At 43.6% G+C, this 23,827-nt stretch overlaps 1 protein-coding gene across 1 annotated transcript in view; it reads right to left on the reverse strand.

Moving 5' to 3' along the window:
- Positions 1-5,048: 5,048 nt before the first annotated feature.
- PPP1R14A (protein phosphatase 1 regulatory inhibitor subunit 14A) overlaps positions 5,049-23,827 on the reverse strand; it is a 33,087-nt gene continuing 14,308 nt past the window's right edge. The window contains exons 2-4 of the mRNA XM_075836058.1: positions 19,897-19,977; positions 16,716-16,748; positions 5,049-6,131 (exon numbers count right to left, since the gene is read on the reverse strand). Of these exons, the coding sequence (XP_075692173.1) occupies positions 6,021-6,131; positions 16,716-16,748; positions 19,897-19,977 (225 nt within the window). The 3' untranslated portion in view covers positions 5,049-6,020. The remainder of the gene's footprint in view (positions 6,132-16,715; positions 16,749-19,896; positions 19,978-23,827) is intronic.

The raw sequence follows: 23,827 nt of genomic DNA on the forward strand, positions 1-23,827 counted from the left end.
TAGATAGTGACCCCCATAGAGCCTCTGTAGATAGTGCCCTACATAGAAGCCCCTGTAGATAGTACCCCACATAAAGCCCTCTGTAGACAGTGCCCACATATGGACTCCAGATCTGCAAGGCAATAGTGCTAATCACTGAGCCATCGTGCTGCCCTACATGTAGCTTTCCCTATAGATAGTGCTCCACATATAGCCCACCTCTGTATAGTGCCTCACATATAGCCCACCCCTGTAGACCGTGCCCTACATATAGCTCCCCTGTAGATAGTGCCCCACAGGTAACCCACCCCTGTATATAGTGTCCCACATATAGCCCACCTCTGTAGATAGTACCTCACAAATAGCTCCCCCTGTATACAGTGTCCCACATATAGAACCCCCTGTGATAGTGCCCCACATCCCCACATATAGACCCCCCTGTATATAGTGCCCCACATCCCCATATATAGACCCCCCTGTAGATAGTGCCCCACATATAGACCCACCCTGTATACAGTGGCCCACGTCCCCACATATAGACCTGCCTGTAGATAATTCCACTTAGTTTTATTCGAAAAAAACAAAAAGCTTTACATACTCACATGATCCCGTTCCCGCGCCATCCGGCGGCAATGCAGATCTGCTCTCTTCTGAGCAGGTCTGCTGGAGCTGAACGACGCATCGTTCAAAGGCGCTGATTGGCAGGGCAGAATGACTTGCCCCGTCCATCAGCGCCTTTCAAGCACGGAAGCAGCGCTGTGACGTCATCGCGCTGCTAGCGTCGTTGAAAGGCGCCGATTGGCGGGGCAAGTCATTTTGTCCCGCCAATCAGCGTCATTGTAAGGCGCTGAATGGTCAGGGGCGCGGAACATGCCCGGCCATTCAGAGCTAATGCATGTATTTGTACCTGCGTGCTATAGACGCAGGTACAATTACTGCAAGAGGGGGTGGCTGTCGCTAGCATCGCAGCCCCTGGGCATGAGCGGGCCCGTGTCGCCCTGCCCATAAATGTTAGAAGCTCAGCGGCGCGGGCTCCGTAGTAGCGTTGCTACAGCTGTAGCAGCCATAATGGCGGCTAGCGGCGCCACCGGACATATGAGGGGGGGGGGGTGTGTCGATTAGCGTCACACGCCCCCTCAAGCTGTGGGCCCCGTAGCAGCTGCTACCGCTGTAGTTACGCCACTGCCGAGAACCCTTCCTTCACCTATACAGAACATCTGGACGTCTACTTATAATTACATTGTACTCTCTGTTATTGCACACACAGGACAGATCATTAATAAGGTCTAATAGGGTAATCAACCCATAAGAAATAGATCCTAGTGGCAAGTAGTTGACTCCAAAATCAGCTTTAAATGGGTTTGGGGTCCATTATTGTGTCAGAGCGACAGCCCACCAGTGGATCCTGGTACTTTCGTGGGGCAGTCTGACCCTGGGTCTTGTCTATTCTCTACGACAGCTGAGCAGGAGAAACAGAAGCCAATGAATTAGGGTGTGTATATATGAAGATGAGCTCTGCAGTCACACACAGAGCTCTGCACCCACAGCCTTCATGTGATGTTTTCCTCAAACAAACCCAAGATGTTTATATTTAAAATGGAATGTTTCTTGTCGCCGATTCGTCCCGAGGCTTAATAGGACCGGCACCGTCTGTCACTGGGAAACACTGATCCAGGCCACATGTCTGTCGCTGGATGAAGAACAATGACACTTTGACAATGGGCTCCAGAGTGGGAGGAATGGGATTTTTACAATAGGAACCATCCCTAAGGGGTACGAGAGAAGTGTGTAAAGGCAAACTGGTTTCTGATCTCACAATTAAAATCTATTCCCAGTAATCTCTTCTTGTGATTACTTGCAAGATACACTACAAATTATAGGTGTGAGATTTCAGTAGGACAGAGGTTATTCCTGCATATGGCTGTTAAAAATAACAATCATTGAGCAAGACTTAAAATTAATAAATACATCGCTTTGAACAAAGAAAAAAAGGATTATTTTTTTTAAACACACACTTGACAATTACAGTCAATATCCTTATAACTAAGCCCGCATAGAGTACCAGTCACATGCCCCCATATCACTGCAAGCCACATTGCCCACATATTCGTGCGATTACCAAATCTCATATAAAAAGTGACAGCCAGCTACTGTACGTACTTCCAGCCTAGACATTCTTCTCGCAGTCCTGACCGCATAATGTCAAATACATGCGTATCCATGTACGCTCACACTATTTTGCAGGCAGCAGGGACAAATACCAGTCCCTAATGTCGGTTGTCATTTGGCCACCAACATAATGACAGCAGTCTAAGAAGCAGCGACCTCTTTATGTTGTCATGGTTTGCGGACAAACAGTCTGTCATCTTGAGCACAGACCACAACCCCATAACCCTCTCCTTGTGTACAGCTATCTAAAACTATTTGTATTCACACCACAATTATATTATATTAGCCTTTGAAGCAGCTTTCTGGCACTGTGAAAGACCTACGTAACCACGCCTCTGGGTTGACATGTAGATCAGAAGCTTGTACATGAGGAAACCGTATAGATCTCAAAAGTTTCACATTAAAGAATGAGTGCTTCTATTTTTCGATCACTCAAGTCTCATTTTTCTGCTGACTTAGTTTGTCTAACGCTTTGTTGGAAGTTCCATTCCTGTTCTGTGCTAATCCTACATAGTTTAAGGTCATTGCCAAATATGGACACCTTCGTTTCAAAGCCATTTACAGGATCATTAATAACCAGACATTCCCCAGGACAGATCACTGCCATAAATGTGTCACTAAAAGCGATAATCCACATTAGATAGGTTGGATCCCTAATTATTAGATTAAGAGTTAAATGTTATCTTTTATTTTATTTTTTTTTAAATATCCTGCCAATAACTGAACTCATGGAACAGAAACCAGTGTTAACACGACTTAGAATGCTGCCCAGTACACAGGGTATAATGCAACATTTTGAACATGTCTGTGCTAGGTGGACCGCCATGAACATATAAGTAAAAACAGAATATAAAATTATTAAATTAAAGGGTAACTAAACTTTCAAAAAACTTCTGACATGTTATAGTGACAGGTCAGAAGTTTTGATCGGTGGTGGTCTGATCACGGAGACCCCCACCAATTGAAAAATTAAGGGGCAGAAGCACTCGGGTGAGGGCTGAGCCGCTTGGTCTCCGATTGGAAAGCCGTGCAGTTGGTGTACGGGCTCAATAGAAAGTCAATGTGCCCGTACACCAACTGCTCACCTTTTCCGAGAAATGCCGATAAGAAACCAAGTGGCTCAGCGCTCACTCGAGCGCTTCCGCTGCTACGTTTTAGCGATCAGTGGGTGTGTCAGTGTTTGGACCCCTTAAACGTCAATTTTTTAAAAAAAACCCGTTTAGTTACCCTTTAAACGTCCATTTTTTCAACATCATTGTCTTCAGATTCAACATTCTGTGCGGAGTCGTCTCAAAATAAATCTTTATAGTTATAAGAGCTCCATTTTTCTGATGTAGCGCTCGATAAAATACTCCTAGCGTCGTGCATCACTATGATGCTAGGAGCCCGGTTCCCTGCAGTGTGTTCGGTCCGGGACTTGCGGCCGAAATACGTTCCATCCTTTACGGACCGAACATGCTCGTGTGAATCCAGCCTAACAGGGGCCCATCATCTACCAAGTACCATTTATAATACTGGTGTCTTCTTATGTGGCAGAGTGCCTTTTGTGGTCCCCCTCAGGCACCAAGTAAGAGTGATATCGCTATACCCCCTGTAGCTACATTCCTGCTGAGATGGGTGGCACAGGAGGGTTCTTTGGGAATGAACATTACTAAAACTTTTTTTTTTTTTTTCTTAAAGATTTCCACAACAGCAGACCAAAAACTTAAAGTAAAAACATTTTATTAACATTGAAGTAACATCACGGCATCCATGTAAACGTTTATATTAAAAAGGTAACAAATGTGTATAAATACGCTTGTAAATGTGTATAAATACGCTGTGTATAAGCTCCAATGTTACATCAATTAACAGGCCAGCAGTATAAAGTATTATGAAGTGAAAGCAATCAGAGATTAGATCTTCCTGGATTCTGAAAAAAATTACAGTTACCAGGGTCTATATAATCTGTGTAAAATAAATTCACCTTAAAATATGTGAAACACGGATATAATACTCAACAGGGTAGTGGGATTTAGAAAACCGATATTTAAATACCCTATTAGGGAATTCTGAGTTAATAGAGGGAAGTTCCCAATTCAGGAGCTTCATCTATTGGTCAGAGTGGAAAGCAGATAGAAAGTGTCTCTCACTCTGGAGGACCCAACATACCCATGCATTACACAGACAGCACATTGATCTCAATGGGCACGGTGTAATGATTCATTTCCCTTGTGGTGGTGCTGTAGGGAACTTGAACACATGCTTTTAGGTTTCCTCACAATTTACAGCTGATCGTTGAGGATCCCAGCAGCGGGATACCCTGTGATCACTTATAGTCAAGGTTGATTTATAAAAAAAAATAAAAAGGATATTTTAACGCCCATTAAACATAAAAGCCTGGAATGGTCTGACAATTGTCCTATTTTTTTTTAGATTTCTATATAATAACCTGTTCACTCTATTGAAACTTGCTATAGTCTATAGAACGAGTCCATTCCAAACTCTTAAGACCCTTGTTCAAAACTGTAAAAAGTCCCAAATCTCAATGTGAGCGCTCAGCCGCTTCGTGTTTGTTCAGCTTTTTCCGGAAAGCCGATGTATCGAAGTACGCCTTTCTATGGAGTCCATACACGATACATTTATTTCCAGAAAAAGCCGAACAGACACGAAGCGGCTGAGCGCTCACACGAGCGCTTCAGCTGCTTCGTTCTAGCGATTGGTGGGGGGGGGGGGGTCTCAGTGCTCGGACCCCCACCAATCCAAACTTCTGACATGTCATGTCAGAAGTTTGTCGAACATTTAGCTACACTTTAAAAGCAATTAAAAAAGAGTTATCTGCAGCTTAACCGTAAATATCTGTGTAGAAGAAAGTTACAAGTAGCCCGAGTCTTAGGCCTTATTCACACGAAGGTGTCACACGGACCTATACAATTCAACGTGGCTGTTCACACGGCCTGTGTGAAGGTCCTGTGAGAAAATAGGACATTCCCTATTTTTTCACGCTTCACACATCCCTCCATAGAGTCTAGTCTATGGGGATGCGTGATATCGCGTCCCGCAGTGCAGAACAATGATGCACCTCGGACGTGAAAGACGGACGTTTTTCACGTCCGAGATGCGCAACACCCGTCTGAATCGAGCCTTAAACTGGTTATACACAAGAGAAAAGTCGTCCAAACCCCGCCGATATCGCTGAGGATCTCGTGTAATGGGGCTCAAGTATATGGTTGTTTATGCATTAAAGAAGAGTGGTCACTAGACAGCCCTCTTTTTATTAGGACCTCTAACATGCCGTAGTAGAACTATATTACTACCCACTGAATGGCCCCCTAAGGAACCAATTGGGGTGGCAACATGGAGTGCACACAGTATGTAGAACAATGTGTCCCTCTTGGCTTTTTTTTTCTGTTACCGTCTTTGGAAAGCAAACTACCAACTAAAGACATCACTTCATGGTTCCTGCCTCGCTGATGTCAAACGAGACGTGAATTGTTACACTTTTGCAGCCTAGTCTATAAAGAAGAGTAACTTTATATTTCAGCTTATTGTGAACAAGATTTACTTAATACAGGAATTGAACCCCTTCATGTTCAGGATGAGGATCATTAGGCGCAATGTTGTTTTGCTGTAGAATTCAGGCATACTGTGCTTTCTAGTAAAAGGAATAATGTAGAAGAAGGTGAGACTGTGCCATTGGAGCTCATTTGGAATAATGAGGTGCAAGGATGTGCAACACACCAATGTGGCCCTATCACCAGGGGAGGCCTCTGGTAACGTCTTGATCGTCACTTTCATGGTCATGTCTTTATTTATCCTCCCTCTTGAACTTGTAGGGTTGTCTTGTGCTTGTTGACCTGTACCCCTCAATATAGGTTAGCAATATTTATTGGTCACGCATGTTCTCGAATTTGCTCTTCATTGCTGATCTCCAGCCCATTCTTCCTTAGCAGGGTTTGTTTCTGAAGTCCCTTCAACTTGAACAGCAGATCTTGAATAAATGCCTGAAAAATAGTCAATAAGATTTAGTTTTTTGTTCATTAAATATCAAAGTTCAAATAAGTCAGTGATATAGGTTATACCAAGAACTTTTGTAGAGGAATCATTTAATAGTCCTTATAATAATTTTGTTGACAGAACTTGTACTCAAACTATTTATATTCACATTGATAGAATCCACGAAGAAGCTTATGTCTGAAGTCTACTAGAGACTCACCTGACACCTAATGTAGGGGGGAAATTAGGCGTCTCGTTTTCCCCTATAGTTGTGGCATAATTGTGTAGCGAATGGACTCCAAGGTGACGCTTTAATGTATCACTTGCTTTTAAGGTTATTAGCAAAACAGAAAATTGTAAAAAGAAATTTGCATGAATCACATGTAAAATTCCTTAGAAAATAAATAAAATAAATCACCACAGCGTATGTTAACCTACTTCCTCAATGTGAGCAATGTAAGCAGAAAATTCTTCCAAAACATGACACCCGAGCCCGTCCAAGGCTGTGCCCTTTCCTGTAACTTTCATCTACATTAAATATAATATGCAGCATATTTGTGCAGGAGGAAGAGATATTTCACCGCACAAAACAGCTGGCCATAAAGATAGTCGTTAAAATACTATATTAGTCTCAATACTTAAGAAATAAAATAGTTTGCAATTAGTCTAATATAGAACAAGGATACAAATAATTGTGTGTTCTTGATCATCTACCAGTGTATTCCAATGGCCTTGCAGTAAATCATCAAAGGGTATGTACACTTTTATAACTAACTTGCTGCTAAGCAGCAGCACTCAATGTCAAGCAGCAGCTGAAAAAGCAAATAAGAATTTAGAGAGTGTATGAAGGAAAAAGAAATAAATAAAAAGCCTGTGATCCAAATGTAATATAACGCCTCTCTATATCCATTGTAAGGCCACATCTTGAATATGTCATTCAGTTTTGGGCTCCTCATTTTGAAAAGAATATAGGAGAGCTGGAGAGGGTTGAAAAACGGGCAAATAGATTCAGACATCAATATAGGAAAGGATTCTTTACAGTTAGGAGTAGCTAAACTATGGCGTGCCCTACCCCAAGTGGTAGTAATGGCAGTTCCAATGACAGTATTGAAAAAAAAAGGGTTAGATGCCGATCTAATGACAATTGGCACTGATCATTGTGAATATATGAATGATGTATAATTGATCGGAGAAAGGTTGAACTTTATGAACATGTGTCTTTTTTTTTTTAAACCTAGGTAACTATTTTTTCTTTGCATACACTTTTGTAGCTTTCATTATAAATCTACCGTTTTGTGTCTACAGCTCCTATGCAAATCTATGTTTCTTCATTTTAATCAACTACAAACCAACCCTGTGTAGTCTGATTCTGCAGTCATTCTTTCTTTCTTCTAACTGTCTGCTACTTCTTGCCCTAGATAAATTCGATGGGCTAACAAGAAGAAGTAGGAGACAAAAGGCAAGGAGTAACACGAATGCAGGATCAGACTACACAAGACTGCAGATCTTGCAGGTTTGACCACCTAAAGGTCCTCTTACATGGCGTGTCCTGGGCCGTGTAAAGGAGCGCCGATCAACGAGACAGCTTGTTGGTCAGAGCTAGTTTGCTCCTTTCACTGGAGCTAGTAGGGGGGGACGAGTGCTCGTTACTCCGATCTCTCGTCCCCATACATTATTATTATTAGGTCGGCAGCATATCTCTCGGTTTACACAGGGAGATGTGCTGCCGTTCAACTATAATATTTTACTTTTTTAAAACGATACGATCAGCTGTTTACACAGTCCAATTATTATCAACGAGCGTTCTATGAATGATCGAATCAGTTCCTAGAAATGTAGAGTACAAGTTCACAAATAGTGTAAATCTAGAGACACACACTACACATTTTATCCGGGATGGGCCCCCTTCCCTTCCGGGCCCAGTTCCACCTGCAACTGCGATTGTTACGCCACTGGATGTGGCCTATATTAATGGTCGTGTTTACATAGAAAAAAAAAAAAAACTGTCTACGGCGCCTGAAGAATACCGCAGTCTCCTTGCAACGGATAGTTAAAAGTAGGCAAGTATAATAATAACAACAGGTGACAAACAGTCCGTATATAACGTAGGATAAGTTGTACATGCCCTGCCCACTACTCACAGATGCGGTTTCCACCAGAACATAGTGAATGAACGCTTGGCAGAGTCTCTCAGTGTACAGGCTGGCATAAACAATGCTTCTGCTCTGCTGATGGCATCTACAGGACAAGAATGGGAAATTGGAGTTGCCCGCAGCCCCACTATCAAGGGCCTAACTATAGGGGGTGCAGAGGTAGCAGTTACACATAGCAACTGGTACCTGAGGGGGCCCAAAAGTCTCTCTGCCACATAAGAAAACAGCAATAATATAAAGGGCACATAGTAGCTGGGGGCCCTATCACAGATTTTTCATTGGGGCCCAGGAGCTTTATATTACCTTTGTCACTATAGTATTATTAGACTGCTTCTGATTGTAAAGGGAGAATTTTACAATATTTTAATACTAGGAAACACTGAATTTCCTAAAATGATATTGAAATAGTTTAAAACTAAAGGGTCTTGTCAAACAATGACTGATCTCAGGACTTGTAGTTCTCTAGATAATGACAGGTCTACAGAACACAATGAAGGCCCAGATAATCTTTTTCTGTTGTGATTTCCTTTGGTGGCCCAAATTCTGCTGACGGGGTCAGGTTGTGACGTTCTGCTCATACAAGCACACCCTTAACAGGAAAAGGTTTATGCTCCGGGTACAAGGAGTCAATTTATCAGTGCCAGGCGGAGGAAATAGCCCAGACCTATAACATTACACAGACACATTTCACAGGCAAATGTTAAACCCTCACTGTGGAATCTGACAAGATGTAATGTGTTCATAAACTGTGTGTGAACAGTGCAGCGACTGTAGATCACCCACATATAAAAACACACTACACTTCTTATAACCTACGCCTCCATCTTTACCAAGAAGCGTCAACACTGGGTGACATTACAGATACATGTGAATAATAAAGTGAAGGCTACCAAATGGCAGCACGCAAGAATACAGCCAGGGGTACATAAAAGAGGGGTTCATCATCCACAATAGTTTATTTAAAGCTCATTTAAAGAGGAGCTGTCAACTATCCTGACATTTATTTTTTTTAGTAAATACTTGTATTCCCCATGAAATAACAATTCTAGAACATATTTTCTTAGAACTCTGCGTTTTGCCGTTCCTCTGTTATTCCTTCTGGAAATTTGGGAATAAATTGACAACTGGGTGTAACCTCTCTCCTTTTCAAAGGGGGGTGTCCCAGCACAGTATTTTCTTGGTCAGCACTGATTGGACAGTGTCAAACTGTGTAGGGACACCCCCCCCCCCAACTGGTAAGACCCAGTTGTCAATTTATTAATACATTTCTAGGAAGAACAAAAGAGGAACAGCACAAAGTAGTTCTAAGAAAAGATGCAACAGAAATGTTATTTCATGGGGAATACAATAATTCACTAAAACAGACATGTCAGGAGAGGTGACAGGTCCTCTTTTTTTTTTTTTTTTTTTTTAATCAGTTCAAGTTTATTCAACAAAACTCCACATTATTACAGGTCATTGTACGTTCTCATACAGTGTACAAGCAATTTTCAACAGACCCAATTCTTTACATTTAACCAAACATTCCCTTCCCCCCAACTCCCCCCTGTATCCCCCCCAGCCGATCTCCTCAGTACCACTTTTCCAATCCTCTCCCCTCAGTGGCCCTATACCTGCACTTGTTGCCTTAGTGTCATTAGCTCCACAGAAGCATACCCAGATTGATCAATCCACCTAGCCCATTGTTTGTCGAACTTGACCCTGGACCCCCTCTTGGAGTATATCCTATACTCCATCAGAACCTGTGAGTTAAGTGCCCCTATGATTTCTTGTTTTGATGGTGGCTCCGCATCCAGCCAGTGCTTTGCAATTCCTTTCCGAACTTGATACAGTATTTTAGCAATTGCCAACCCTGACATCCTATCTCCCCCCAAATCTCCAACATACCCTAGCAGCATTACTACCGGATCCCATGGGATCTGTACCTCAAACACTCCCCACTAGTTCCAATATTTCCGTCCACAGACTCCCCAGCTTCCCACATGTCCAGAACATATGAAGGATGTCTGCTTTTTCTTCCGGGCACCTAGGGCACTTTGCATCCGCTCTTAATCCCATTTGTTTCAGCACCCACGGGGTCCTGTACACCCTATGTATCAGAAACAACTGCGATCTTCGTTGTGCTACATTAATGGACAAAGTACATGTTGCTGCCAATACCGCCTCCCAGTGGTCTGTTGTAATAGGACCCACATCCCTCTCCCATATTGCTTTCACTGTTGCCATAGGATCTCCCAGATGTTCCACCAACAACCTGCGATAAACCAATGAGATTAATCCTTTTGATGATACTGCCTTTGCAATATGCTCCAACACCCCCGCTGCATGCATCGTCAGGTCCACACTGACCGCTTGTGTCTGCACTGCGTGCCGAATCTGCAGGTACTGATAAAACATGCGGGAGTCCAGTTGAAACTCCTCCCTTACTTGCTGAAAAGATTTGAGTATGTCTCCCTCATACAACTGATTCAACCGTATTATGCCTTGCTGCTCCCACCCCTGCATCCCTTCCAATTTACCCAATTCCCCCAAATAAGCATTCCTCCAGAGCGGTGTATATTTAGTGCACTCCCCTATCCCCAGCAATTGCTTGCACTGCCACCACACCTTATGTATGAGAAGCAGAGTGGGTCTGGTACTCGCCATCTGTTTATATCTGTGCGCTTCCAGTCCTGCCAACGGGTTCTCCCCCCCCCCCCAGATATGATAGGATGCGCGCACTGGACCCCCATGTCTCTTCCTGCTCCCACCCCCAGAAATGCTGACATTGGGCCGCTAAATAATACACCCAAGCATTAGGAACAGCCAGGCCCCCCTCCTCCTTTGGCAGCTGTAATTTCTCCAGTTTAATCCTAGGTACCCCCTTCTTCCATACTAGGTCTCTAAAAAGGTTATGCAATCTCCTGAACCAATATTTGGGGATCCATACCGGTGAGTTATGTAGGACATACAACACCTGGGGCATAAGGATCATTTTAATCAAATTTGTCCTACCCAGAGCCGATAGGGGCAACTTATTCCACGCCTCTACTTTGGCTTTTATCTTTGTTAACAGTGGCATTACATTAAGGGACATATAATCCTGTACTTTCGCCGTCACCCTCACCCCCAAATACTTAAACTCCTTCACCACAGGTATCTCCACCTCCTCTTCCCCATTCTGAATATCCCCCGGGTCCATGAGCATTAGGGCCGATTTTGACCAATTAATGAGTAGTCCTGAATATTTCCCAAACCGCTTAATTAGGGCCATCACTAACGGTAATGTGCGTTCGGTATCCGCCATGAATAGCAGCATATCATCTGCGTATAATGCAATTCTTTCCTCCACCCCCCCATATCTCAACCCCTGAATGTGTTTATGTTGTCTCACTGCACACGCCAAGGGTTCCACCGCCAACGCAAACAACAATGGGGACAATGGACATCCCTGACGCGTTCCCCGCTCCAGCGCAAACCGATCCGATAACACCCCATTCACCCTTATCTTTGCTGTCGGGGCTACATACAACAATTTTACCCATTTTATATAATTAGGGCCAAATCCCATTTTTTCCAGAACTGACCACAAATAATTCCACTCCACACAATCGAATGCTTTGGCCGCATCTAAGGACATTATGGCTCTCCCCCCACGATTATCCGGCATAACTTGTAGATTCAAAAACAGCCGCCTCAGATTTACCGCCGTCGATTTGGATGGCATAAAACCGGCCTGATCTCCGTGTACCACCCCAGCTACTACTTTAGCTAGTCGAAGCGCCAATACTTTCGCCATGATTTTAATATCCGCCGTCAGCAGTGAGACTGGTCTATAAGAGCCCGGGAGTTGAGGATCCTTCCCCTCTTTAGGCAGAACTACTATAGTCGCTTCATACATTGTTTCTGGAAGCCGCCCCCTATTGAAGCTATCTAAAAGAGTGGCCAGTAACTGCGGCGCAAGCTCCTCCCCATATTCCTTAAAAACTTCCACCGGAAGACCATCCGGCCCCGGCGCCTTTTCACTGGCTAGTATCCCTATAGCCGCCTGTATTTCCTCCAGAGATATTGGCTCCTCCAATGTCCCTCTCTCCTCCCCCCCCAACCTAGGAAATTCTATCTCCCCTATATACTCTTCCAGCTGCTGAGGCGTGTGCTCTGCCCTAGAGGCATACAAATCCGAGTAGAACTGCTGAAACACTTTCAAAATCTGTCCTGTATCAGTCTCCAACCTCCCCCCCTCCCCTTTAATGGTGTGTATGTAATTATTCTCCCTCTGAGCCTGCGCCATCCTTGCCAGTAACCGTCCAGTGGTTTCCCCCTCCTCATAATATTGGCGTTTTAAAAACATCCTTTTGTTATCTGCCCTCTCCAACTGATGTTGCTTTAACAACCGCTGCGCCTCCACCCAATGCTTCAATGTGTCTGTTGTGTTATCTATTATATGCAGCCTTTCTGTCTCCTCTACCCTTCCCAACAGTGCTTCTCCTAATTGTCTAGACCGTGTTTTTACTGCTGAAATGTGCTGGATGAACACCCCTCTCAGCCACGCCTTCATCGCGTCCCACAGTATCTCTTGCGGTACCGTTCCTGAATTGAACTGAAAGTACTCCTTTATGAGGTCTAAAATTTGTTTATTGTCTATCAGCTTTAGCCAAAAGGCATTAAGTTTCCAACACCCTTGCCCCCGCCCTGTCCTCTCCTCCGTCTCTACCTTCATTAACACAGGAGAATGATCCGATAACGCTCTTTGCAAGTATTCTATCTGAGCTACAAATGGTACCGCTGTCGGTGAGCACAAGATTAAGTCTATCCTGGATAAAGACTGATATGTGGAAGACGCACAAGAATACTGAAAGCTATTTGGATGTTTATCCCTCCATATGTCCCGCCAGCCCATTTCAGCAACCAGATGGCCAAAAGCTGTTACACCTCCCCCTGTCATGCCAAATTTATCCATATTGGTATTCAATACTGCGTTAAAATCCCCCATCACTATTAACGGCACCTCCGGGTACCTAGCCAGTTCCTCCACCACTTTCTTGATACATCCACTAGAAAACGGAGGGGGTACATACAACACCACCAACACACAATTCCAATGATACAATGTACAGTGTACCCCCACATACCGCCCCTCCCCATCCTGGAAGGAGTCGTGACATACAAATGGCACTGCCCTATGTATGAGAAGACTCACCCCCCTTGAATATGTAGTATGGTAAGAATGAAAACTATGGCCTACCCAGGCCCTATGCATCATGGAAACTGAATCCCTAGTCATATGTGTCTCCTGTAGTCCTATCACCCTCGACTCCTGTTTTCTAATAAAATCAAATACCGCCTGTCGTTTTCTGGCTTCCCGCAGGCCCCGTACATTCCAGGACAAACAATTAATTGATCCCATCATCCCTCAACATATCACAGCTCCTCCTATCCTGTTCTCTTAATTTTACATATCCGACCGGCTGGGTCTCCTTTCCCTCCCTCCCCTCCCCCCCCTGCAACCTCCCCTCCCCCCCCTGCAACCTCCCCCGTAAACCTACCCCTTTCCAAGGGTTGGGGCAACAGAACGTATCTGCCATTACCCATAACAAACATCGGCAGGTCAACTCCGCCCACCATACATTCAACAATGCCATAACTCGTTATGTGCTTTTCCCGCTTAACTGACCATCCCTCCCGCTGCCATTTTCTTACAAATAAACTACCATCCCTTCAGCATATCAATGCCCCTCAATGTCCATAAACACATTCCTCCTCTTCCGGTCTTCCGCGGTCCCCGCAACCATGCCCTCCAACTCCAAGTCCAATCAAATGCCAAATCTTGCAATTTTTCCTACGACACCTGGTTCAGTCCTGCATCCCCAGCCTCCTTTTGCCAGCCGGTCTGTTCCGGATCAACGCCGTCCCTCTGCCGGTCTCAGCTGACTTTCATGGCTATCCAACCATCTAACCGCTTCTCTCGGTGTCTCAAAAAAGGAAGTTGTTCCCAGCGCCACCACTCTCAAACGGGCAGGATACATCATGGAATATTGCACTTGTAATGCCCTTAGTCGTCTTTTTATATCCATAAACTGTGATCTTTTCCGTTGTACTTCCAAAGAGAAGTCCGGGAAGAAGGACACTTTCACCCCATTAAAGGAGATGTCTTGACGTTCTCTAGCTTTCCTCAGGATCTTGTCTCTATCTTTATAATGTAGAATCTTTATCAGCACCGGTCTCGGCGGCCTTCCGGGAGGGCCAGGTCTGGTCGGCACCCTGTGCGCTCTCTCCACCGCAAATAAAGGGGTCAATTCCTCTCTACCAAATGTGTCTATCAGCCACTTTTCAAAGAAGTCATCCGGATTCGTTCCCTCCACTCTTTCCGGAACCCCCACAAGGCGCACATTATTTCGTCTCAGCCGATTTTCCATATCGTCTGTCTTAGCCATCAATGTCGCCACTGCCTGCGAATGTGCCTGTACATCCTGCTTTATGTGAGGAATCGCATCCTCCATGTCTGAGACTCTCCCTTCCACTGCAGTGGTGCGTTCCGCAACTTTCTGCAAATCATTCCTGAGCAGCAAAATGTCCTCCTTCAATCCACCCATCTGACTTGCTAAGGTATTAAGGACCATAGAATTCTGCTTCACCGCTGCCAAAATGTCCTTTAGGGAGGGTTCCTCCTTCCTTACTCCACTTTTCCCTCCAGCACCTGGCTGATCCTGCATGGCGCCACTCATCTCCTCCTCCTCCTCCTCCTCCTCACTTCTCATGTCCCCCGCCAAAGGAGAATACCTGGATCCATATGATGAGCTTCCAGCTGCCTGATCTCCAGCCGACTTTCGCTGCTGTGCAGCCGCCCCCCCTGCTCTCGGCGTGCGGGCGAACCTCTCCAGCTTTTCCACAACTTCCTGCCGGAGGCCTCTATTGCGGCCTTCCTTCTCCTCGGCGCCATCTTGAGCGCGGGACCCGGGACTCGCTGGCGGCGACTTCTGCTTCTTAGAGCGCGTCATTATGACCGGGTATTCGTGCTCCTCCACCTCCAGACTCTGGTAAGCCCCTAGGGAAGCTATTTTCCCCGAGTTTTACGGGATATATGGACCTTAAAGGATGATTACAGCAGGAGCTCCGGTCACACACGTCCTCTCACATTCACCTCTAGGCCTGACAGGTCCTCTTTAATCAAATTCTTCTACCTGGGAATTGAAAGTACTCCCCGACTACCATCACCTAGTGTTCAAGTGCCTATGGAGGGAGGGGGAATCCGTGCTTAGATTCTCACCACTCATAGTGAAGAAGAACTTAAGCTGACGGAGTCTAGCAACGGCTTATCTGCTTGGGGAATAAAAGATTAGACATGTTGGACTTCCTTGTAGTTTTAGGACTGTCAGGCTGTCTCAATACACATTAGATTATTGGCCGGTCACACCGAAATCACTGAGCGGACATTACATTCAGCCAGTATGTATTAGATCCCAAATCAGGAAGATAACAAATGGTGCGATTTTTTTTTTAATGTACAAGTGAATTATAACTGAACTGCAATACCAGACACAGCTTATGATCAAGAGTGGCGCTATTTCAAGAACAACCTTTTTCCCAATTCTAGACAACTTCTTTAACTATTAAACTCACATCTCAATAAACTAAGCCTCGGTCATACATTTCTGGATTCATAGAACCGACTAAATTTGATCTACTCACACTCACAACGTATTTTGAGTTACATTTCTTTTTAATTCATAGACCCCCGTTGTGACATCAGTTAAAACTACCATGTAAAGCTGGCCATACAATAATGAATGGAATGAGCATTGATAGTCAAACCTGCAGTGGATCAAACCATATCACAGCAGTTATTAGTCCCATTGAGGGAACAGCCGGTTTGGTCATAGCCAAATGGGTGGAGAAGAGGACAGTCCTGATAATAAATTATTAGGACTTGAGTCTGATCGGACCTGATATCTTCATGACTATCAACTAGTCCTTATGTAGAAAGTGTATCAAGAATGGCTAATGAATTTGACCCACTAACCCAAAGTCTTTGATCTGCCCCTGTAAGATATGGGAAAAGAAGCCCGAAATGGGTTTAGAAAAACCTAAACTCTAAAAAGGAAGCCAGCACCTAGGAGGAAAAGGCTCCTAGGAACACATCTCCCTTTGGATTTTTCGGGTGTTGGTCGTTGTCTCTGCCAGTTCATTTATGCTGGGTCAACTCTTCACAAAAGGACAACGTAGATGCCTACAGCTTTCAACAAGTGCCTTTCCATTTGCATTATGGGTTCACCTGTAGCTAAATTTAATAGCGCTCACTACGTGAATAGGGTTGGACATCGAAGTAGCAATACATGGGTACCCATATGCCACGTAAAACGTAAGAAATGAGCTATAACAATTTAAACAGGAAATATAAAAAAAAAAAAAAAAAAAAAAAAAAAAAACTAAAAGTACAATATAGCCAAATATAATACATACCTCCGTGTTGTTAGTGCAAGACCCAAGGATGACCTGGGAACAAGCAGAAAATACATTAAGCTGTCACATAAGTAAAGCATTTGTGAAAGATGTGATAAGGATTTTGTCTATGAAGTCAAGCCCATCATCAGCTGCTCATGCACGGTGTGAGTATATATATATATATATATATATATATATATATATATATATATATATATATATATAAACACTTGATTACATGGATGGAGAACTGGACCTTTGATGTAATGCACACAAGCATATGTAAGGATATATACAACATACAACAAACTAAATACCAGTTTGTGACAATCAACCCAGTATTATTGAATAAAAACCCTCAAAGCATAAACCGTTAGTGATGTAATGCAATTTACACAGGGAGTATTGAAGCTAGTGGTGTGAAGACACAAGACCAGCTTAGCACTGTGTTATATGCCGATCGCCCCCGCTTCTTACCCCTCCTCCCACTTATCTGCTCTATGTGGGAAAGTTTTCATTCTAGACCACATCAAAGATGTGACTCTTTCACTGGAAGTCCTAGCTAGCAATGACACAGATTACATTTATCAGCTCAAACTTCTGGGAGATGAAGATTAACTTTGAAGTGGTTGAGAGGACTGGAACTGAAAACCCCATAAAAGTCAGTGCACTTCCCCACATTAAACGGATAGTGTCCATGGAAAAGAAAAATCTGTTCAACTAACCGTAGAAAAAAAAGGACAAATATTTCCTGATCACCAAGTGGCTTTATACTTCAGATTTGGACAAGGCTGGTTTTAGGTGGGAGACAAACTAGGCAATTGCCCAGGGGCTCCTTTTTCCTAGGGGGCCGCCAAGGACCTGTCCCCGAGAAGCAAACCTGAGAGTGGAACATGTAAACCTTCACTACTGTGCAACGCTATGGGCTTTACCATTAGCCCCTTTCACTGCCCTAAATTACCAGGCACTCCTTTACTATATATGTATTGTATGGCAGTATTATTTGGCCCCTACTTTATGTGTTAACTTTATTTTTTATAAAACTGGCCTTGGCTTTGCTCTTTACATTTACATGCACTGGTTTTCAGCCAGACAAAAATACAGCAAACAATAGGCATGTGAATTAAAAGTTCTCCTGGATATTTTTAATCTTAGTCTTATTCTTGGTTTTCAATTGGAAAGTCTTATTCTTCATGAATAAGAGGGCTCAATAAAAACAATGCTGGAGAATCCCTTTGAGTGATCATTACAATTAATAAAATTGTGCCCCTCCTTCCACAAGATGTATCCGAATATTTTTATGATGAGATAACACCTTTACTAGAGAAGGGAAGCTATGGGGTCGTCAAACACCCCTCATTCCTGCTGCCTATCAGTAGTGCCTATAGACTGTCATGAGACCTGTTAACAGATTCCCTGTCATGCTCTATTACTGGATCACTTCCAGTGTGATATTTCCCCGCGGGCCTACTGGCCGCTCCAATTGCTAAAGGTACGATTTACAAGAGACTTTTTTCCAGAATTGTTATTTGTGCACTTAACTAATATAGTCTTTTGTGGTTCCAACAGTAGAGCATAACAACACTCCTTAAGGCCCCCTGCATACAGCCGTAATCCCACCTACGGCCGGCCGCAGACATTCACCTTTCTAAAACGAATTTAACAGTCTTGCTCCCATTATAAAGTATGGGAGCACGGTCCGTAAAAATTAAAAAATAGGACATGTCCTATTTTTTGCGGATGCTTTCTATGGCCCAGACACCTTCCCGTGGGCAATAGAAATGAATGGGTCCATACTTTGATCGGCATTTACGGTCCACAATTGCAGATCAAAATTACGGCCGTGTGCATGGGGCCTTTACCTGTGCTATAATCCAGTTCCGAACAGGTCTAAGAAAATCCACCATATTGGGGCCACTAACCAGTCCTCACCATGCGGCACACCCTAAACCTTTTCTTTGTAGTTATTTGTGAACTTCGTGCTGTTTGTGGTATTATCCAGGTACTTTATGGTGGTGTATTTTTTGGACAGTCTAGCACTGTTATTTAGCCACTATTTTGCAATGTAATGTTTACTGAAAGTCACTTTTATATAGCCACTGTATGGTAGAAATATGCTCAGGCTGTAAAACCCTCCCTCTACGTTCTAGGTCATAAAAAGGCAGCACATTTATGGGAATCTTATTTCACTGCATTACATTGTAGAAAGGTGGTGCAGCGGCGCTCGATAAATAAAACATGATTTTTTAATCATTGATTAAAACCGTAGACATAATGGCAATGATACTTAACCTGTCGTCTGACTGTTTCTCACTGTGATTTGTTACTATTTTATTATAATATTTGGGATAAGAGCAATAGCCCAAAGTGGCTTAAAACACAATGAAGAAAACCCAACGCGCCAGACCACCTTTCTACCATGAATTTAACAGTCTTGCAGTCCAACAAGCTTTTATCCGTGCACCTGCTTCTCAGAGATATATGGATGCTGAACATTATTTCTCGACACTTGATTAAGCCTTTTTTCTTCTATAGATGAGACGCAACTTGCACATTATACTGTTTGTCGCGTACAGACACGGTCTGATTAGGCCCTAGAACAAAAGATTTGGTGGAAGCCCTATCCCCAGGTCTGGAACCCAGGATCCCACTTGACCCCCTATAGCAGCCACATACAGAGGAGGTGACTATGCATACACATTGCCCTCTTCACTGAAGTCTATGGGAGCAAGCGACACTCTTCAACTCCAAAAAGAGAAAGCCACATGCATGCGTGGCCTCCTTTCCACAAGGCCATCAGGGAAAATCCAGTTTTCCAGAGAGAAGGGGGTCGCAGGCATAGCTAGAAGAGTCCATAGCAAACTGTTGAAAGCCCCCGTCCCCCTCGCTTTACAAATTTTGCTACATGGATAACAATAAGATGGATAGGTAGGATAAAACTGCACTGGGCAGGGTGGGTGGTGGAAGCCCCCAAGGTGGAGGAGGCACTAGGGCACGGGCCCCATGAGCCCTCCCTATAATCTGGCCCTTGCATACAGACAATGAAAAGACTTCAATGTGACTTATGCAATGAAGGTTTCAGTATGTTGCAATTTTTCTTGGTTAAATCGCTCATTATGGCCTTAGTGATTCCATGGAAAAAAGAATGGCTGGGAACTATATGGTCACAAATAAAGAAAACATTTTAATTTCTCATCACCTGCAAGCTGCTTCTTCTCTGCTCATCTGTATCCAGGTCCAGGAGATCATCAATATTCACCTCATCGGGCATGTCCATTTCCTGCAAAACAAAAGGAGAATGAAATGATGAGGAAAGGGTTAATGGTTCAGATATGGCTTATAACCAGGTCCTCATTGTGATCAGATGTGAACGGAGGAAGCGATATAGGAAGCGGGAGGCATCTCCAGGATGGCTGCTGGGTCTCAAAGGGGCCACTAAGACCGCTAATAACTGTTCCTGGAAGAAGCCAGAAGACTAAAGTATCACCCAGGAGACACGTGGTGGCTCTCTTACATATGAGGTCATTTTGCTGAATTAAAGACATTTATGCAATGATTAACCCTTTATTGGAAGTGTTAACCCTGTAAATGATCAGTCCTCTCGCTATGAATAATGGAGTAAGTGACTACACAACCAATGGCATGAAATATAATCCCCCATACTTATTCTGTTACACACACTTTTCCTAGCTTCCCATGCCAACAAGGCCCTAGGTTCAAGACCCCAAAATTATATAAAATCCAAAAGCAGAAGGCCATAGTAATTTTGCAGTGTGAAGTTGACCATACACTAGAGACTTTGGCCGGCCGAAATGAACAATTTAGATCATCGCCTTTTTGTGACATGAACGTGCATGCCCGACACCACTCGAAGACATGTGTGAAAAAGTTGATATGCCAAGTTGGATTTTTTTTGTCAGATCTGCATCCTTTAAATAAAAGATCAGACCAGGCCATAGATCAGGCAGAGATTAATTGGCGATTTGTCGTTTTAACTTATCAAGTTGTCGTCCACAACGACATTCTTCTCAGACCAACCATTAACCACAAGACATTCAGAAAACTGTATGTAAATCCCTAATGTATGGCCAGCCTAGGATTTTAAGAGCAGGCTGAGCTTGGTTGGAAGGATCAGGGCAAAGTTATTGTGAGATTGGGCAGTATGGTGGCCCAGTGGTTAGCACTGTTGCCCTGCAGCGCTGGGGTTCTAAGTTTGAATCCAACCAAGGGTAACATCCACATGGACTTTGCACGTTCTCCCCGACTACACTATAGATTCCGCGAAAAACACACGGAAACCTTACAGAACGGAGACAATTGGATACCATTAGCAACAGAAGAGTTTCCATTGAAATCAATGGTAATGCAAATGGAAAGCTATGGTTTCCATTCGTGGGTTCCCCTGACGGAAAGGTCTGATGGAACCCATCAACAGAACCCCGATGCAGATGTGAACGGAGCCTAACTGATATGTAGAATGAGAATCTCTGTACAGTGCTGCGGAATATGTTGGCGCTATATAAGAAACATGAAATAAAAACGTTTGTCCCAACTACTAATTTTCTCGGTACAATTATTTTACTAAAATAGATTCAAAGCCATTGTGTGTGGCTATAGAGAGCAGGTTATCCATTTTAAGGGATAGGTTGGGAAACACTGTAGACAATACATTTGGATATAAAATAATGTAAAATATTGTAATGGAAGTTTGATGCAGTCCTGACCCATCTGTGCACAACACAATGACTTGCGTATACTGAACATGAAATACTGTTATAAACTGCAGACACTATAAAAGAATACAATTACAGACGCCGTCATAGATCAGTCAGTATGACATGGATCAATATGCCAGTGAACACAAACCGGCATGTTTCCCAGACTGGATTTCTTACTTAAAGATGACCTGTCACCTCCCCTGACGTGTCTGTGTAAGGCCCCATGCACACGACCGTAGTTTTCATCTGTAATGTGATGTGTATCAAATCTGCGGGTGAATTGCGGGTCCATTTGTTGCTATGGCACCATGCACACGACCGGGGTTTCCACGGTTTCTTCCAGGAACGCAAATATGAGCCGCAAATATTCAGGACAGGTCTTATTTCGGCAAGCAAATTCGCCATGGACTTGCCCATAGAGGTCAATGGGCCCGTGGAAAGTGCGGCTACTCCACCTTGTGACATCCGTAATTTGCGGAAGTGTTGCTATGCGACAGGAAGTCAGCATCATGGTTTTCCTTGCACTTCTTCATATGATCAGCATTTTGCGGATGACAAACGGATGCCATTTCATCCGCAAAATACGGATCACGGTCCGGGAATTTGCGGATCAGAAAAACACTACGGTCATGTGCATGAGGCTGTAGGATGCTATGTTGTACCGTTCCTCGGTTAGTCCTCCTAGAAATGTATGAATAAATAAGTTACCAGTTGGGGGTGTGTCACTACATAGACTGACAATGTCCAATCGGTGCTGACAGAGTGAGACTGTAGGGATACACCCCTTTGGCCAGAGTAATGGTAATACCCAGTTGCCAATTTCTAAAAAAAAAATTCTAGGTGGAACTAGAGAGTAACGACAACACAGAGTTCTAAGAAAATATGTTCCAGAATTGTTATTTCATGGGGAATACAAAGTATTTACTAAAACGGACATGTCAGGAGAGGTGATGGGTCAGTTTAAAGCAATTGAAGGGAGCACTAGGTGCCAAATAATTGAAATAGAACATATTTACTATATTGCATTAGCTGGAAAATATGGGATTAATGAAAAGGAACTCTAGACCCAATTTGCAGGGGATTATTATTGGGCAAAGTAGCTGCTCAATATCAGATCAATATTTCTTCCAGAAAAAGCAATTGCAGTCAGATATGGAAACTTTTTCAAATTTATATTGTCCATAGGGGGCAGTATTATGGTCTATCTGGCCAACATGGGCTGCACACCTGAACTTGGTTGAGAATAGAGTAGTAGAGCACTCCTTACATCTCGAATATACTCAGACAATTTTAAATTAATGATCAACCTTTCCTGGTTACAAAACATATTCCATAACCAAGATTTCCCTCCAGGTCAAGCACGTACCGCCTTTCGATGGTGGATAGATAATTACCTTACTGCAATCTTCAAGCTCATATACGAAACAGGAAACCCGTGCCTTTTGAGGACTTAAGATTAGACCTAAATATATCCTTAAGGGAACATTATAGAGATCTGCAAATCTCATTTTATTACATAATCCTTTAAAGTCTCTACGGGAGCTCGCAGTTCTACGTTTGAGAATTTCTGCAGAATAACCCTTTAGGTCCTGTTCGCAGGCAAAAAAACATCTGCCTCAAAATTCCTTCAGGAATTTTGCGGCAGATTTTGACCTGCCTGCACTCTTTGCCGCGTTTTTCAGCCACGGCCATTGAGCGCCGCGGACAAAAAAATGCTGCGAAAACCGCTTTTTCTGCCTCCCATTGATGTCGATGGGAGATCAGGGATGGAAACGCCTGAAGAAAGCATGACTCTTTCTCCCGTTTTTTTTAAAACAGCTTTCTCCACCTCCCATTGAAAACAACGGCCGTTTTTTGGCATAGTTTTCACGTCAAAAACAGCGCCAAATAATTCCATGTGAACATTAAAGAAAAAGTATGATCTCAGTGTTATATTCTCAATACCAGAACTAGAGTTTTGATGATGCCCCCTACTATGTAGCAGCATGGGAAAAGTAGACAGGCCCTGTCCCTGGTGACATTACTTGGCAGCGCATATGGGAGAATACCCACACTTGCTCTAGTTCTTATAACATTAAAGACACTTCTGACTAGATGGTATCTGACCCCTGTTCGGGTATGGTCACACGCAAACTCAAAAACGTCTGAAAGTACGTAGCTGTTTTCAAGGGAAAACCGCTCCTGATTTTCAACCGTTTTTTAATAAAACTCGGTTTTCACTGCGTTTTTGGAGCTGTTTTTCTATAGAGTCAATGAAAAACAGCTCCAAAAACATCTCAAGAAGTGCCATGCACTTTTTTCGTGGGCATTTTTTTACGCCACCGTTTTGAAAAACGGCCACGTAAAAAACGCCCTGTCGGAACAGAACGCCGTATTTCCCATTGAAATCAATGGGCAGATGTTTGGAGGCGT

Source organism: Rhinoderma darwinii, chromosome 8 (genome assembly GCF_050947455.1).
Source record: "Rhinoderma darwinii isolate aRhiDar2 chromosome 8, aRhiDar2.hap1, whole genome shotgun sequence".
Taxonomy (NCBI): Eukaryota; Metazoa; Chordata; class Amphibia; order Anura; family Rhinodermatidae; genus Rhinoderma; species Rhinoderma darwinii.